General features: G+C 47.0%; 1 protein-coding gene across 6 annotated transcripts in view; it reads left to right on the top strand.

Moving 5' to 3' along the window:
- The window catches only part of CDH26 (cadherin 26), a 48,802-nt gene extending 33,230 nt beyond the window's left edge, over positions 1 to 15,572 (top strand). For 3 of the 6 annotated variants that reach the window (XM_070801347.1, XM_070801345.1, XM_019972102.2), the window contains exons 11-17: positions 997 to 1,236; positions 1,932 to 2,153; positions 2,927 to 3,057; positions 4,673 to 4,750; positions 7,867 to 7,917; positions 10,779 to 10,853; positions 12,554 to 15,572. In XM_070801347.1, coding sequence (XP_070657448.1) covers positions 997 to 1,236; positions 1,932 to 2,153; positions 2,927 to 3,057; positions 4,673 to 4,750; positions 7,867 to 7,917; positions 10,779 to 10,853; positions 12,554 to 12,757 — 1,001 coding nt within the window. In that variant the 3' untranslated portion in view covers positions 12,758 to 15,572. The remainder of the gene's footprint in view (positions 1 to 996; positions 1,237 to 1,931; positions 2,154 to 2,926; positions 3,058 to 4,672; positions 4,751 to 7,866; positions 7,918 to 10,778; positions 10,854 to 12,553) is intronic. The other 3 variants (XM_070801346.1, XM_070801349.1, XM_070801348.1) reach the window with 3 other exon arrangements.
- Positions 15,573 to 16,036: the final 464 nt, after the last annotated feature.

Genomic DNA, 16,036 nt, shown 5'->3' with positions numbered 1-16,036 from the left:
TCATCTGTTTATAAGACAACTCTCTAGCTCTTTGTCAAAGCCAATTGTATATGATAAACATGAGCAGTTTCCCTGCACTTGGACTGCCTTATAAGCTCAGGAAAATGTGACTGTGCAGGACAAATTTGTCATCAACCATTTTTATCAGCATGTTTTAACACTTTTCTCTATACTCTCTCTCAAGGCTGTATTTCTAAACCTACCAAAGCAGAAAGCTAGAAAAATAAAATATTTCCAGTAATTTTAATGATTGTATTTGAGAAAATCTGTAAATTAGACTTGTAATAAGAGTTGTCTTATGAACCCAGATTCCCAAGCATACATGGTTGTATATCCCATTTGCATAATTAACAGTTGTATAATTAATGTTGCTTAGGGAGATATTAAATCTGTGTTCCTAATTGGCTTTAGGTGAGGGTTCCATAACTCTGTTATGGATGTTTTAATGAATGGCACTGTTTTTTCAGTGGAATAGTTTAAAAAAAAATAAATTTTTATTTTGAGGTCATTGTAGACTTGCATGCAGTTTTTAGAAATAAGGTAGTGGGATCCCAAGTACCTGTTGCCCAGTGTCCTCCAGGGGTGACACTTTGCAAAACTCTAGTGCAGGATTCAGACCAGGATTACAGTGTGGACCCAGTATAGAAGCTGAGGTCCGCAGAACTACATCACATCCATCCCCGCTGCCGCCCGCGCCCCCGCCCCCGCCCCCACTCCTGCTTTAACAACTTCCATGGCTGATATTATCGTCTACTCGATAACTGTCCCTCATTCAGCAAGTGTTTTATTAACTTATCCTACCCAGATTTTCAAAAGAGCAGGAAGACAGATCCAGCCCTTGCAATAAAGCTTATTGAAAGGGAATTGGCTTCAGTGTCTCCGCGGAGTGGTTCTTTTCTGCAGAGGCCGAGAGCACTCATTCGCAGGCGTCTGTGTTCTGGGGCAGCCTCTGGAATTAATCAGCAACCTTGCTGGGACGCCCTCCTCCCCACCCAGGTGTCCCTCCGCAGACGGGAACCGGGACCATGCTGCTCTTCCTGTCAGACGTCAACGACAACGCTCCCACACTCCGCCTGAGCTCTCAGCACCTGGAGGTCTGTCAGTCTGCGGGAGATAAGTCCCTCCTCATTGAGGCGGAGGACAGCGACCTAGAGCCCTACTCCGACCCGTTCACCTTCAAACTGGACAGCACGTGGGGAGACACAGAAGACATGTGGAGACTGGGGGAAAACAGGGGTGCGTATCACACTGGCCAGAAAGGCTGGGAAAGGACAGAAACCTGACTCACACACACTCAGGCCAAGAGGAATATGTTAGCTTATGTCACCAAGAAAGCGGCAGGTAAGCCTGTGTCCCAGCAGACCTGGGTGCCCAGAGGACTTCCTGGAGGCAATGGCTCCCGACCTTGGCTCTGTGGTCCCTTCATCTGCAGCCAGGCTCTCCTTTGGAGACAGAAGCGTGGTGGCTGGGAGTCCCTGGGACTCTCTGGTGCCTGGCAAGAAGGTGTGCCTCATCACAGGGCTTGAGCCACCTGCCCTGCTCAACACTGGGTAGGGGTTGGGAGGGCAGATGTACTGGATGGCTGGTTCTGAGCCCACACCTGGACCTGGCTGCGATCTGGGCTTAGCCCCTCCTGATCCACATGGGTGAAGAGTTCAGAAAGTTTGGGTGCCCTAAAGAAAAACTGGGGTGCTGTTTCCATAGCCATGAGTAGACAGTTTGCAGTGAGTCCTGAGCCTTTCTAGAGAATCATCAACCTGAGGGTGGTCTTGGGAACCACTTTACATGCAGCTGGTGTCCATGGGAGAGAGTGGTCATGGCCACCTCAAACTTCCTACAGAGCCTGGCACAAGGGAGGCATTAAGAAATAACCCCTGAGCAGCTGAACAAATGAACACATCAATGCAGCTAAGGTCCCCCTCCCTCTGCAGGTTGTTCAGTGGAACTTCTAATGCAGAGAAGCCTTCCACTTGGTGACTACTCTGTGCCGCTTCTCATCGGAGACAAACAGGGACTTTCCCAGAAGCAGACTGTCCACGTGAGGGTCTGCTCCTGTCCCGATGGATTCACCTGTGCGGAGCCCCTCATCGCGAGAGCTGGGGTCATGAAGGGCGCCCTGGCCCCTCTCTGTGTAGCATTCATGGCTCTGGCAGGTCAGTATAGATAGGAGCTGTCCTGGGAATGCAGCTCCTCTCCCCGGGCTGTAAGCCAAGGGCATAGAGTCCTCTGGGGTGGGGGGCGCAGGTGGCCGAGGTCAGCGGGGTGCCTTTGAGAATGACCCCCAGGCTCACAGGAGGCCCAGGCTCAGATGGGAGGTTTCCACCCTGGTCAGACAGGCTGCCTGCCTGGCAAAGGGGGCTTCTGCTCAGTAGCAGACTTTACAGCAACGGAACCTAGAGATAGACGCCGTTTAAGGACAGTGGTCCACTGTCTATGGACTCCTGCTAAGCAGGAGACGCGGGTTCAATCCCTGGGTCTGGAAGATCTCCTGGAGAAGGAAATGGCAACCCGCTCCAGTGTTCTTGCCTGAGAAATCCCATGGACAGAGGAGCCTGGCGGGCTAGAGTCCATGGGGTCGCAAAAAGTCAGGAATGACTGAGCAACAGAGCAGAGGTGATTTTAATAGCTGAGGACGGCAATGTACACAAGCTCCCAGGCTTGGCAAAGGCTAACAGGGAAGCTCAATTTTCAAGCAGACAGTAGAGTATTACTGGTCACATAGTATTACTCAGTCTGACAAATAGTTAGCTCTCACCTACTGTGCCCCAGGCTGTGCTAAGCACTGAGGCTGCAAAGATTGATGAAGGCTCAGCTTGCCCCCATGAGCCCCCAGCCAAGTTATATGCCAGCAGCACAGGCTCCTGTGGGAGGGAACCTCTGATTGGCCAGAGCTCTGGCATCTCATCTCTCCCTTGTTTCGTCATAGCCGCTCTGCTCCTCCTGCTGCGATGCCGCCTTGTATCCGAAGCCAACAGGCAGGGTCCCTCTGTGCCACAGGATGAGGGCATCCAGACCCTGCTCGCGTGGAATGAGGAGAGCAGAGCCGATCCTCTCCAGGTAGTGGAGCTGGACTGTGTCTCATGAGGACCATGTGGTAGGCTCTCCATACTGCTCTCGTTCACTGCCCCCTCATGTCATCATCTCGTCACACTTGTCTAGGGCGCTGGCTCTCAACTGGGGGCGATTCTGACCCCCATCCCCACCCCAGGGGACATCTGGCAGTGTCTAGAGGTGTGTTGGTGGTTACAACTCAACTGGGAGTGAAGAGTTGGCCGGGATGGTGGGGGCGGATGATGCTTTCGTGTCTGGTGGATAGAACTAACTGGGGGGACACTGCACGCCGTTCTGCTGTGCTCAGGACAGCCCCCATGACAGAGAAGTCACCCACCCAAGTGTTAGCAGTGCTGAGGCCGAGAAACTTTATTTAGGGCAAATGACATTTTTCAGGTGAGTTTCTCTAGTATTACTAACAGCAGCTACCAATTATGTCCTTGTTCAGTTCAGTTCAGTCGCTCAGTCGTGTCCGACTCTTTGCGACCCCATGAATCGCAGCACGCCAGGCCTCCCTGTCCATCACCAACTCCCGGAGTTCATCCAGACTCACGTCCATCGAGTCAGTGATGCCATCCAGCCATCTCATTCTCTGTCGTCCCCTTCTCCTCCTGTCCCCAGTCCCTCCCAGCATCAGAGCCATTGGTAAATAAGGCTGCCACTGTGTCCACACTTCCCTGTTATTCCATCTTATGTGAATACACCAGCCTACATCCACACACTGGGGACACTGCACACTCTCAAGAAGATTCCCTTCATCTAGACACCATCACTGATTCCACCCGCCTTGTCCTTTTCTGCCATCGGACACACTCCCTGATCAAGAGGGTCTGCAGGACAGCACGGGGTCCTCCCCTCTCTGTGGGGAAGCCAGTGAGCCCTTAGGAAAGAAATCCAGGCCTTCCCTGGTGGCCCAGTGGTCAAGAATCTGCCTGCCAGTGCAGGAGAGAGACACTGGTTCGATCCCTGGTCTGGGAAGATCCCACATGCTGCAGAGCAACTGAGCCCATGGGCCACAACTACTGAGCATGTGCCCTAGAGCCTGTGCTCCGCAACAAGAGAAGCCACCACAATGAGAATCCCAAGCACTGAGACCAAGAGTAGTCCCCACCTAAAGCAACTAGAGAAAGCCCTCGTAGCAAAGAAGACCCAGCACAGCTGAAATAATAAATAAATAAATCTTTTTAAAAGAGAAGAAATCCAGCACTTCTCAACATCTGAGTCCCTCAGTGAATATTTGTTGAGTGAGAAATGGATAAGGCTCCCCACATCACTGCCCACTGTGGTGACCCCAAGAACCATCACTGAGGCTTAGAAGAGGGCAAGGACCAGTTTTGAGATGCTGAGGCTGATTGATACGAGGTTTTCTCTTTGGTTGCTTGATTTTTGTTGTTGCCATCACTTCACGTGAACCGCTAAACAAGAAACTTCACTTCCTGACCAGCGATTACAAAGCGTCCGCTTGCCAGGGTTGCCCTCCTGCTTCACAGCGCAGGCTGTTTTCCAGGGTCAGGATGCTGTCTGTAATGCCAGAGGGGAGACGTTACTCGCTGTCTTCTGTGTTTAATGCCGCCATCTGTAATTTCAGCCCTAGTCATATTTCTTTCCTCCTGTCCCACAGGGAAGGTCATACCTCGGGGATCACATGCCAGCCCTGTCCATCAGCGCAGCCCAGGCGGGCGCCAAGCTGGGAGCTAAGGTGAGTGTGGCTCGTTTGCTGCTTGTGTTGAAACAAGAGGGGTGACTTTGGTGACCGTTCGATGCGAGGGGGACACCATGGCTGCTCCCCCACCCACATCCTGGGATGTCCCCCTACAGGCCCACCCCTCGCCTGCTTTCACCCCAGCCGCTCCTGCAAAGCCCCTGCAATTCTGCTCAACCTCACATACCTTTGCTCCCAGCTCAAGTGTCGGATGGCTCAGGGCCACACTCCAGTCCGTCCAGCGCTAACTTCACGACTTTAAACATTATTTTCCTTTAAATGGACTTGTGTCCAAAAGAAGTGCATTTCTTTAAACAGGAAATTTTATATTTCAATTGTAAGCAGAAAACAAGTTTTACTTGTATAAAGAGCAGGTGAGTGAAACACAGACACAATAGAAATAGAACCCTGTAATTCTAGGTAGAAAATGTGGGAAGAGAGAGAGAACCAGGACAGGCTGGCACCTGACGGACACTTCCTCCTTGATGTCATTAGGAGCATGGAAGAGGAATTAGACAGGGACTGATTTTTCTCACCACGCAGTTCAATGTCATTTGAAACCCTGTTCCCAGTCTGGCTAAACTTTCCCTTCTCTAAGCGGACGAAGACTCCACTTTGGAAAAGAGCGAGTTGACCCAGGGCTGGTGTCATTTATTGTGCAGACGCCTGGCTGGGGAGAGCAGGACCAGGTCCAGAGGGCATCTGCCCACCACTCCATGTTCCCAGGGGGAGGGGGCACAGAGACTCCTGTGGGGGGGCTGGCAGGGGCTTCTCTTCCTTGACTGGTCTATAAGCTTCTGGAGGCCAGAGCTCCTGGTAGGCACAGTAAAAACTCTGGTCCACTAATCGTGCCCTGGGATTTGCACTCTGCAAGTATAATCCCATTGCATCTTTACCAAACCCCTGCCGGAGGGTACCTTGCTCCCCCAACTGCAGGGGAGGACACCAAGTCTGCTCTTCTATTTTCTGGTGAGTCTCTAGGTTCCCTTTATGATGTCCTGCAAATAGTCAGTGTACCTGTTATGGCTGGATTGATAGTCAGCCATCCACACACCTTCCCTCAGTGAGATTGTCACTTACGATTATCAGGTGACCTGCTATTTTAAAATCTGTGACAAGGCACGGACTTCCTTAGAACTGTTACTGAGGACCTGTGCCTGCTTTATTTTTTCTGAAATTTTATTTCATGATTGAAGGGCTTATATTAAAAATAGAAACCCAAAGCAAAAGTTGTCCACAATCCCATCCCAGATCTAAACAGTTTCATCTGTCTGTGTCAGCTTCTAGATCTTGTGTGCATATTCAGTTGGCAGGTGTTTATAATATCATCCATAGAATGTTAGAATCTTCAAGTCACGTTGGGTCACACATACCCACTTTAGTTTATTCTTTTCCCTTTCCTTTTCTTCTCTTCACCTTTCCTTTTCTACTTCCATTTCCCCTCCCCCTCATCATAATGCTAATTTTTATTTGCATGTGAGTATCTGAGGAGGAAAAGGTGTAGCTTCTTTGTTTTCACTTAGAGGGAAATGCGTTACCTTTGGAATAAACCAGCATTTTCCCCTAGGATAGAAAATAAACACTACCTTCTCTGTTGAGTGTATCTGACCAAGTACACCTTGTCCTGGGAACTCCAGTGAGTTGCATGGCTTTGCTCCTGCTGCTGGGACTTCACTGGTGATGGACAGTGGGTTCCCTTCTAGAAGGTTCTGTGACTCTGGTAGAACAAACACACAGTTGTGAAAACCTCATGTATCTAACTAACTATTGTGATTGTTGGGTGTTACTGAGTTGTTGTTTGATACTATACTATACAAGTCGCTTCAGTCATGTCCAACTCTGTGCAACTCTATGGACAGCAGCCCACCAGGCTCCTCTGTCTACGGGATTCTCCAGGCAAGAATACTGGAGTGGGTTGCCATTTCCTTCTCCAGGCCTTGTACTTGGTTAATACTCTCCTGTCATCATCTTGAATATTTGATAGCTCTGATCAAATATGACACCCACAAATAACTGCATTTCTCTGTATTCATGTCTGGGTACCAGAGGTCATCTACAAGATCAAGAGCAGTGGCCTTGGCCCTAACCAACTTCCAGTCCATTGACTCCACACCTCCTGCCAAACTGAGCCATGTCCTTATATACTCCATGTACACATTCTAAAACTATAGCTGTGTTTTTTAACATGACTTTTCAGACTCACGCAAAGTTGTAAAAATAGTTCAGAGTTCCTGCGTACCTTCCACACAGCTTTCCCCCAGAATAATAATCTACATACTATGTTATCAAAACCAGAAAACTGACTTCGGTATGACACTATTGACACAGGCCTCAAATACAGACCTTATTTGGACTTCACTAGTGTAACTAGCTATTAGTTTAACAAAAAATTTACTCTTCTGACAAGAGCTAAAATGGTTTCTCAAGGGCCAAAGAGTCACTGTTTTCATGACAGAAAGCTTTTAAGAAAGAATTCAAGACCTCTATAATTCATTATTTTTCTCAGGCTACATTTGAGCCAAGATAAAAATGAGTTATTCTCTTTTGCACAAACATGATTCCATGAATCCTTGAAAGGGCTTGTGCATTGATAGGTATGTCCCTCTGACCGTGGAAGGGTCAGCTTCATAGGCATGGAACCCAGTCAGTCCCATAGGCCCCTGTGCTCAGAAGGGCCTTGTACTTGGTTAATACTCTCCTGTCACCATCTTGAAACACTTTATATCTGGCAAGGGGCTCACATTTTTTATGCTGGGTCCTTCCAATTATGTAACCAGCCTTGGGTCTTAGGGATGAATGGGCCACATTCACAGACTTTGAGGCCACACTCTCAGCACACTGTGAGTCTGATGTGAATTTTGTAGACCCAAGATGGGCTTGAAAATCTCATATGTTCATGCTCCATCCCCACAAAGCAACTATAAAACTCACCCATGGATTTCTGCTAGGAATACCTACACTATCATCAGATACCTTTAGTGCAGAAACAGGAGGCCTCATGGTTACAAGAATTTCTAGTTATGTGTTTGCATCTTTGGGTAATTTATATGAAACCAATAAACACTTATTTTTTTTTACTTTAATTAATTTTTCATTTTTAAAAATAATTTCAGGGTCATGGTGTGTTTTTTGAACCAAGTGTGAGAAACAAATACTCTACTCCTGTAAGTATCAATGAACAAGTTACCATGAAAAGAGTTACCTTACAGTCCTGGCAGCCGTGGGAAGCCCTGAAAATGGGAAGCTGGGAAGGGGGAAGGTGGTAAAAATATATCCAACCAACATCCAAATAAGCTGAAAGCAGTGAATGTGGGAAGCAGTGAAAAAAGTGAAAGTGTTAGTCACTCAGTCTTGTCTGACTCCTTGCAGCCCTATGGACTGTAGCCCACCAGGCTTCTCTGTCCATGGGATTCTCCAGGCAAGAATACTGGAGTGGGTAGCCATTCCCTTCTCCAGGGGGTCTTCCCAACCCAGGGCCTGAACCTGGGTCTCCTGAATTGGCAGGTGGATTCTTCACGGTCTGAACCATGACTTCTAGGGAGCAGATGAGAACTAAATAAAGTACTTACCTCCAGACCTGAAGGCACCAAAGGTTTTCAGTCCCTGACAAGTTTCTTTTGCTGCTGAGAAGCTAGGAACTTGGTGAAGGCCTGAGTATTCTTTTGCTTTGATTCTTTATGGATTTATAGAAGTTTTGAACTAAGGGGAATATAGAGGCCACTAGTGCATTTCCTCCTAAACCTTTCTAACAGCAGAATCCTTCTTTACAAATGAGATCTTACAAAGAATGCCATTATAAATAAAACAGAAAAGAGCTGTTTTTTTATTAGTACTGATTTTGAAGTGCAATGACATTTACAACATACACCTGTTGCCAAAGCAACAAATAAAAATAGTGATTCAACTGGAAACAATAACAACAAAAAGGAAGCTGGATATTGTGGAGGAAGTTTGCAGAGTTCTTCCTTAGCATCTAATTAATTGCCTCACATTGTTGAAATTGATTCTTCAGGTGTCAAGAAAATTTCAATTTATGATAATAAGCAGTTTCAGATATTTTTAAGGGAGTTCAGCTTATCGTATCAGGTTCTCTTTGATTAAGCAAACAAGCGACAAAAAACTTCGTTCAAGTTTCATAAAAGCAATTATAATATTCTTGCTTTTATTCACATGTTGGGAGGGCTCAGTTAAAAAGATGTAAGCCCTTCTCCATTATATTAGAAAAATAACATTAAATATTATTATTAAAATAACTTTCACATAATTAGAATGAAATTCAAACACTCTTGCTGAAGTACCATTGAGGAGTTGTGGGTCCTGGGAACATGCCTGAAGCCAGGGCTTCTGTGCCGAGTGGCCAGGGGAGGGAAACTGTGCTCTTGGCCTTGACAGAGTCACATGCAGTAAATGTGGCAAAATGAAGCAAAAGCAGCAAAAAGTGGTGTGTGGTGGAACCTAAAATCTACTCAAGAAAAAATCGACCCTGAGTTTCCCTGGAGACTGGTGTCATACCTTCCACTGGGCTGGGAAGGATCACAGGGTCTGACCAGCAAGCACATTGGAGGAAGGGCCTGTGTGTCTTGTATCCTCCTCCGAGAGGCTCACGGGAGCTGGAGGGCAGTGACTGAGGACACAGCATCACCAGGCAGCAGGTCTCCAGGGTTGTTGGTAGGGGTTATCCCTGCTATCTCTTTGGCTAAGAGCGTTTAGTTCAATTCGCAATGGTGGGATGGGATGGGTTTATGTGTATAGACAGATACGGGTACAGACAGGTGTGTGTGTATATATATATCTTCATGGACATGTAAAATTATCCTAAACTTCACAGTGTTTTATACACATCTTCTGGAGTATACAAAGTACCCCTAAATTCAGGGGTGATCAGAAGTCATTGCAGCTGTAAAAGTCACCAATGTGTTTCTGAAAGTGAAAGTGAAGTCACTCAGTTGTGTCCCATTCTTTGGGACCCCATGGACTGTAGCCTACTAGGCTCCTCCATCCATGGGATTCTCCAGGCAAGAATATTAGAGTGGGTTGCCATTTCCTTCTCCAGGGAATCTTCCCAACCCAGGGATCGAATCTGGGTCTCTGGCATTGCAGGCAGACACTTTACCCTCTGAGCCACCAGGGAATGCTCTCATGTCACTCTCCAATTTAAATCCACCTGACAGCTGGCCGTTGTCCTGGCATGGTCTGCAGCCCTGAGATCTGGGATCATCTGGTCCCTCCTGCGCTGTCCTCCGCCTGCAGGTCTGGGCTGCCTCCAGCCTCCTGGCCTCTGCTGGCCTTCCCTCCTCGTGGGCCCTCCTCTTCCTGAGAGGCCCCGGGTGCAGGCGGCCTCTCTTGCACCTTGCACGCTCATCACTATGTTCCTCTCACCCTGGGTGGAGGCCCCGCACCTGTGTGAGCCTGAGTGAGGGGCTGCTTGGCCTCACATGCACGGGTCTGACTACATGATGCAGGTGAGGCTCTCTGGGGTCCCGGGTGGCCCCCACATGGAGCCTCCTAAGCCCACCTCCTCATGGCTCTACCCCACGCCTCAGCCAGAACCTGAGACCCAGGTCCATGAGAGAGAGAAGGCAGCAAGGCACCCTGTGTGCACGAGGTGCGGCTGACCTACCAAGGCAGGAGGAGGGGGATTAGAACCTGAGATGAGCTGTGCGTTGTGGGGACAGGTGGTGGGATGAGCTTCCCCATGTGGGGCAGTCAGCCTCTTGCTGATTCATGTTTGTGGACCAGACCCAAACTCTGCTGGCCAGGCTCCCTCGGCTTCCTTCTTCCCTGGAAGCCAAGGCGTGGAGGGCCCACCAGTCCATCAGTCAAAACCGGCAGGACTGCCCTCTCTCCCTGCACACACGGAGGTGACATCTGGTTAAATTGCCCTTGGCCTGTTGTCCCCTCCAGGAGAGCTGAGACAGTCCTCCACCTGGTGGTGGCCCCCGTGTGCCCGCCAGCGGAGGCCATCAACTGAGGGGAGCTGTGAGCTGACTCCGACAGGATTAGGACTCTTTTCTTCGCTTTTCAGGTTTGCCTCAATACCGTGGTGCCCAGAGGACCCCTGGAAATGAGAGCAGGAGTGATGGCAAAGGTGCTGAGTCAGGTAGGAGGCCCCCAACTCTGCAGATGCTGCATTAGAGAGTCTGGGTGCTCATCAGAGCCTCCTGGGGACCTGTTTTGTGAGACGTGCCTGGGGGCCCCTTCCTCGGGTTGTTAGAGTGGATGAAGATGGGTCACGGGAAGTGAGAACCCTTATAGTCTAGTCCCTGGTTATCATCACGTGTCTTACCCACATTCACATCTGTGTATCTGCCCTCTCCACCCCACACAGCTTGCCCTGTGGATGGAGCGGGTGGGGACCAGTTCACCATCTGACTGGGCCGAGGAAGGCTGCTTCCTGCTGAGGCCCATCCTCCTGTCCCCCAGGCAGGCAGGGAGCATTCATTAGTGCAAACTTGGAGCTGAGCTGGGTGGTGTGAGAGGAGGGAAAAACAGCAGATTAGAAGGCCCAGTGCTTTCCCTTGTGAGCCTTCTAACTTAGTTGGGGTTTATGATGAATTATTGATCTCACAAGGCTTCTAAACTGCTGAATCAGGGCTGGAAGCTTCTGCTGTCACAGGCCTCGGGAGCTTTGAGCACAGACCCCCTGCAGATCCTGGTTTGCTGTGTGCTCACCAGGCCCATCCTTAGTTATCTACTTGGCTGCACTGAGGGGACATGATGGAACTGATGACACCCCAGTCACAGCCCCTGGATTCACCTTTCAGCTGGCTTCCTCCCCGCCACCCATGCCCCAAGGCATAGGGCCACACGGTGGCCACAGTCCCTGCAGGTGTGTGATGTAAGGATGAAGGTTCCCAGGTACTGTGGTCAGCAGGTCTGGGGACCAGTAGATGCAGGGCCAGGAGACGATATTCCCACTAAATGGAGAGCCTGGAGGAGCCCCCGCAAGCGGAGCAAGGTGGACACAGCTGGCTGAGAGCCTGGGGACATGGTGGGGGATGGGTCTGACTCTGAACATCTTCAGGCCCTAGATGAGTTCACTTTCACACGAATGCTGGAGCCAGTGATGGCTTAGAAGAGTCTTGTAAACCCATCCCCACCTTGGTCTATGAAACAGGCTCTATGAAACATTAGAGACCTTCTAGGGTATTTGGCAGAGAAGGCAATGGCACCCCACTCCAGTACTTTTGCCTGGAAAATCCCATGGATGGAGGAGCCCGGTAGGCTGCAGTCCATGGGGTTGCTAGAGTCGGACACAGCTGAGTGACTTCACTTTCACTTTTCACTTTCATGCATTGGAGAAGAAAATGGCAACCCACTCCAGTGTTCTTGTCTGGAGAGTCCCAGGGACGGGGGAGCCTGGTGGGCTGCCGTCTATGGGGTCGCACAGAGTTGGACACGACTGAAGCGACTTAGCAGCAGCAGCAGCAGTAGGGTATTTGGAGGTCAACAGGGAAAAGCCCTTTAACCTCACCCATCCGTCCATCCCACAAACATGTATTGGGGATGGTCATTCAAGGTGACAGCAGGCTTAGGGCCAGGAGGGGAGGTCTCAGGCCTGGGTGAGGGATGAGTCTACCCTGTAAGAGGGTAGAAGGGGTGGGTGGTTTTCTTCCATGTCCCCGTCATCCTACCCAGGTCAGGGCCACCGTCATTGTGTGTTCCCTCCCTGAGATCAGGAGGAGTGTGACGGGGACCCTCCCTTCAGTTTGCTGCCGTATCTGAGTCTGTAGAAAGGCCTGTGATGGGACAAGGCTCACAGGCCATGGCACTCACCTCCTCTCCTCGGTTCCCCTCCAGCAGCTCTGTGGCACCCGTGACCCTGAGGGTGATCCTGGCTACCCACCTCATGTCTACGCAGAGGAGGGCGAGTGTGAGCAAGCAGACAGCCTCAGCTCTCTCACCTTCTCTGAACATGACCTACCACCCGACGTGCTGGACTCTTTGGGGCCAAAGGCTGCTCCACTAGAAGAAATATATTCTCAGTCAGCCTTTCGTTCCTAAAAAATGCATATTTTGGTGAATTGGAATAATTCACAAGGGGAAATCACTATTCTAGAATGCCTTTTTCCTTTTGTTTTTTAAAAATTACCTTCTAGTTTTTTTTTAATTTCTTCTAAGTCCTTGTTAAACCTTTCTTGCATCTTCTCAATCCTTGTCTCCAGAGTTTCATCTACTAAAAAAAAAAAAAATATTACCTTCTAGTTCTAACAGAATGAGGGTAAACTGAGTCTGGATTAAATGATTCGACATTCTGGGACCTCTTGAACCAAAACAAAACAGCAGGTCATACTTTTTAAAAAATTTGTCAGGCATATTTTCTAGAGAAATTTGAATTTAATTGTGTAATTCCTTGCTTCCATGAGCAGCCCAACTCCGAGACTAAATGAAATATAATCCACAGATTACCCCAATTATTTGAGAACAACAGATAATGCTGGGGAAAACAACAGGTAAAACTGGGAAAAGATTTTTAAGTGCTTACTTAAATTTCTTTATTATGGTTCTGCTTCAGTTTAAGTGAAAAACAATAGGGTAATATTTTGTAGAATATTTGCAATTAGTATTTTTAGTGATTTTTAAAAATATATTAGTCCCATTGCACTTTTTGAGTAGATAAATAGATAAAATTTATTACCATAAGAGAAATAATTAAAACTTAAAACTTTATGAGTGGTAAATATTTAAAAAAACTGACATAATTTAACTTGCATATACTATGTAAATATATTAAAATAACTTAGGAGCCTTTGAGTGACTCAATTCTGATTAAATTCTATTTTTATACAACATCACAAACTTTAATTGATTTTTACATGTCCACTTATCACTAGTGTAAACTGTGGGGGAGGTGATAGTGTCCTTTATCTAAAAAAAAAAAAAAAGTAAATAGTAGGACATGTGTCTTGTATAGACTGTTTTCTTGGCTGTGTAATATATAAGAAACTGGTTAAGCAAAATTTTAAAAGATACCAGGGCACTTTAATGTATATATTAGATATCTAAAAGCCTATGGCAAATTCTAAAAAACATTATATAATTAATGAGCATACTCTTTTGTGCACATCCTCCTGAATTCGAGTCCAACTCTTTGTGATCCTATGAACTGTAACCCACCAGGCTCCTCTGTCCATGGGATTTCCCAGGCAAGAATACTGGCATGGGTTTCCATGACTTCTTCCAGGGGATCTTCCTGAGCCAGAGATCAAACCTGTGTCTCTTACATCTCCAGCACTGGCTGGCAAGTTCTTTAACACTAGTGCCACCTGGGAAGCCCCAAGTTTTAGCTGATGCAGAGTTAAAACTTTTCTTTCTAAAGAAGCTGTGGAAATACTGAAAGAGATCACAAGAATTAGTACATAGTCATTTCATGTGTCACCTAGTGCATTGGGTAACTGAAAAAGAAGAAAACCATCTCCAAAGGATTGGAAAGTCTAAAACTGGCTCACAGTTGTGTAGAATAGCTGTGCTAATTCTGGAATGATTCTGAGGAGAGCCTACGATGTTTTCTGGGGAATTCAGGATTCCCATCTTAGTCCTATCTTAGAACGGTATACTTCTTGAGTCTGAATGATTGGTGAGGGTCAGTAGGAAGTCATTGGACACTCCTGGATCTGAGGCAAGGGACAGAAAACTATGGCCATGGGGAACATCTGGCCCACCATCTGTTTTTGTAAATAAAGCTTTATTGGTACACAGCTGTGCTCATATGTTATTTAAGGGCCATCCATGACCACTTTGTGCTTCCATAGCAGTGCTGAGTAATCATGATGAAGATATATGGCTCACAAAGCCCAACACATTTACTTCCTGGCCTTTTAAAGAAAACAAGAACACTGATCCCCTTGTCTAAGGCATTCTTTTTAGGAACTCCGCATCTTATCTAATATTTAAATATATCCATAAAAACTTAAAAGTGAAAGTGTTAGTTGCTCAGTCGCATCCAACTCTTTGCAACCCCATGGACTGTAATCTGCCAGGCTCCTCTGTCCATAGAATTCTCCAGGCAAGAATATTGGAGTGGGCGACCCTTTCCTTCTCCAGGGGATCTTCCCAACCCAGGGATTGAACCGGGTCTCTTGCATTGCAGGAAGATTCTTTACCTCCTGAGCCATCAGTGAAGCCCAAATATATCTATACTCTGTGTTAAAGTCAAATACATTGCCGTACAACTCTGATAGGTTTTCGATAAGTTTGCTTTTGGCTGTAGGTAACTTGATTCCTTTACTAATGGTTATGAAATCTTGGCAGTTGTGCCTATTAGTGCATTCTTACATTATGAGGCTCTCTCCCACTAATTGTTCTCAAAAGTAGTAAAATACTCATGAAAAATTCAAGAACGTGGAATTGAACAATTAGCAAGAACAAAATGTTATATTTTGTAGATATTTAATTAGACATTTATTAATTTTGATTTTGCTGTTTTCTTTGTGTATTCTGAAGCCTGTATATATGTTTTTGTAGGTCTTGAGCCTTTGGGGTATATTGTCCAGTGGAGACACTGGCCCTGTTGGCATGTTTATGAAGCCCACCTGGTATAATGCTTTGACTTTCCCCTTTAGATTCCAGTCTATGTTGTATATTATCACCTGCCCCAACTGACGTCTGCAGGGAGCATTCTTGAATATTGGCTGGTTCTCCCCATAGGTTGATTCCCAGGTCTATCTCCATGCTTTAAAAGGTTTCCATTAGAAACAGCCTCACCAGGAAGTTTTGGGAAAAAAAATGTTAGCCTCCAGTGGAATTTATGTACACTCGTGAATGAAACCAAGTCTTACTAATGGCAATGAAGAAGGCAATAAAACAGAAATAGTAAATATTTTCCTAGAAAATGTGATTTTTTTTAAGAACATTAGCCTCCAAATTACTTAGCAATCCAAAGATAGCTGCCGTCTCATAAGTTAAATATTTATTTTGCATTTCATCAATTTTGGGTTTCCATTTCCATTTACAGTCTCATTGGCTTTATGGAGTTTTTCATCAAGGGAGTTTGTTTTTCTTACTTTTCTAATTTACTAAGCACAGAAGCTATCTTGGTTGTTAAAAGTTTCCCAGCTGAAACACTAACCCAGGAAACCTTATCTTATGTCCTTGTTGAGTAGGCATAGCAACAGTCCCCTGAAAGATGGCATGTGGGCAGAGGATGGCAGACCTCGTGTGGTGGTTGTCTCCTCTGAAATGCGTGTGTTAGAGGCCAAATAAATCTGCCTCTGCCGTCAGGAGAAGAAGGAGGAGGAGAAAGAATGTTGGAGCTATAAAGACAGAAAAGACTGGTCCTTTCAC

The sequence above is a fragment of the Bos indicus genome, chromosome 13 (genome assembly GCF_029378745.1).
Source record: "Bos indicus isolate NIAB-ARS_2022 breed Sahiwal x Tharparkar chromosome 13, NIAB-ARS_B.indTharparkar_mat_pri_1.0, whole genome shotgun sequence".
Lineage (NCBI taxonomy): Eukaryota > Metazoa > Chordata > Mammalia > Artiodactyla > Bovidae > Bos > Bos indicus.
This window is presented reverse-complemented; position numbering and strand designations above follow the sequence as displayed.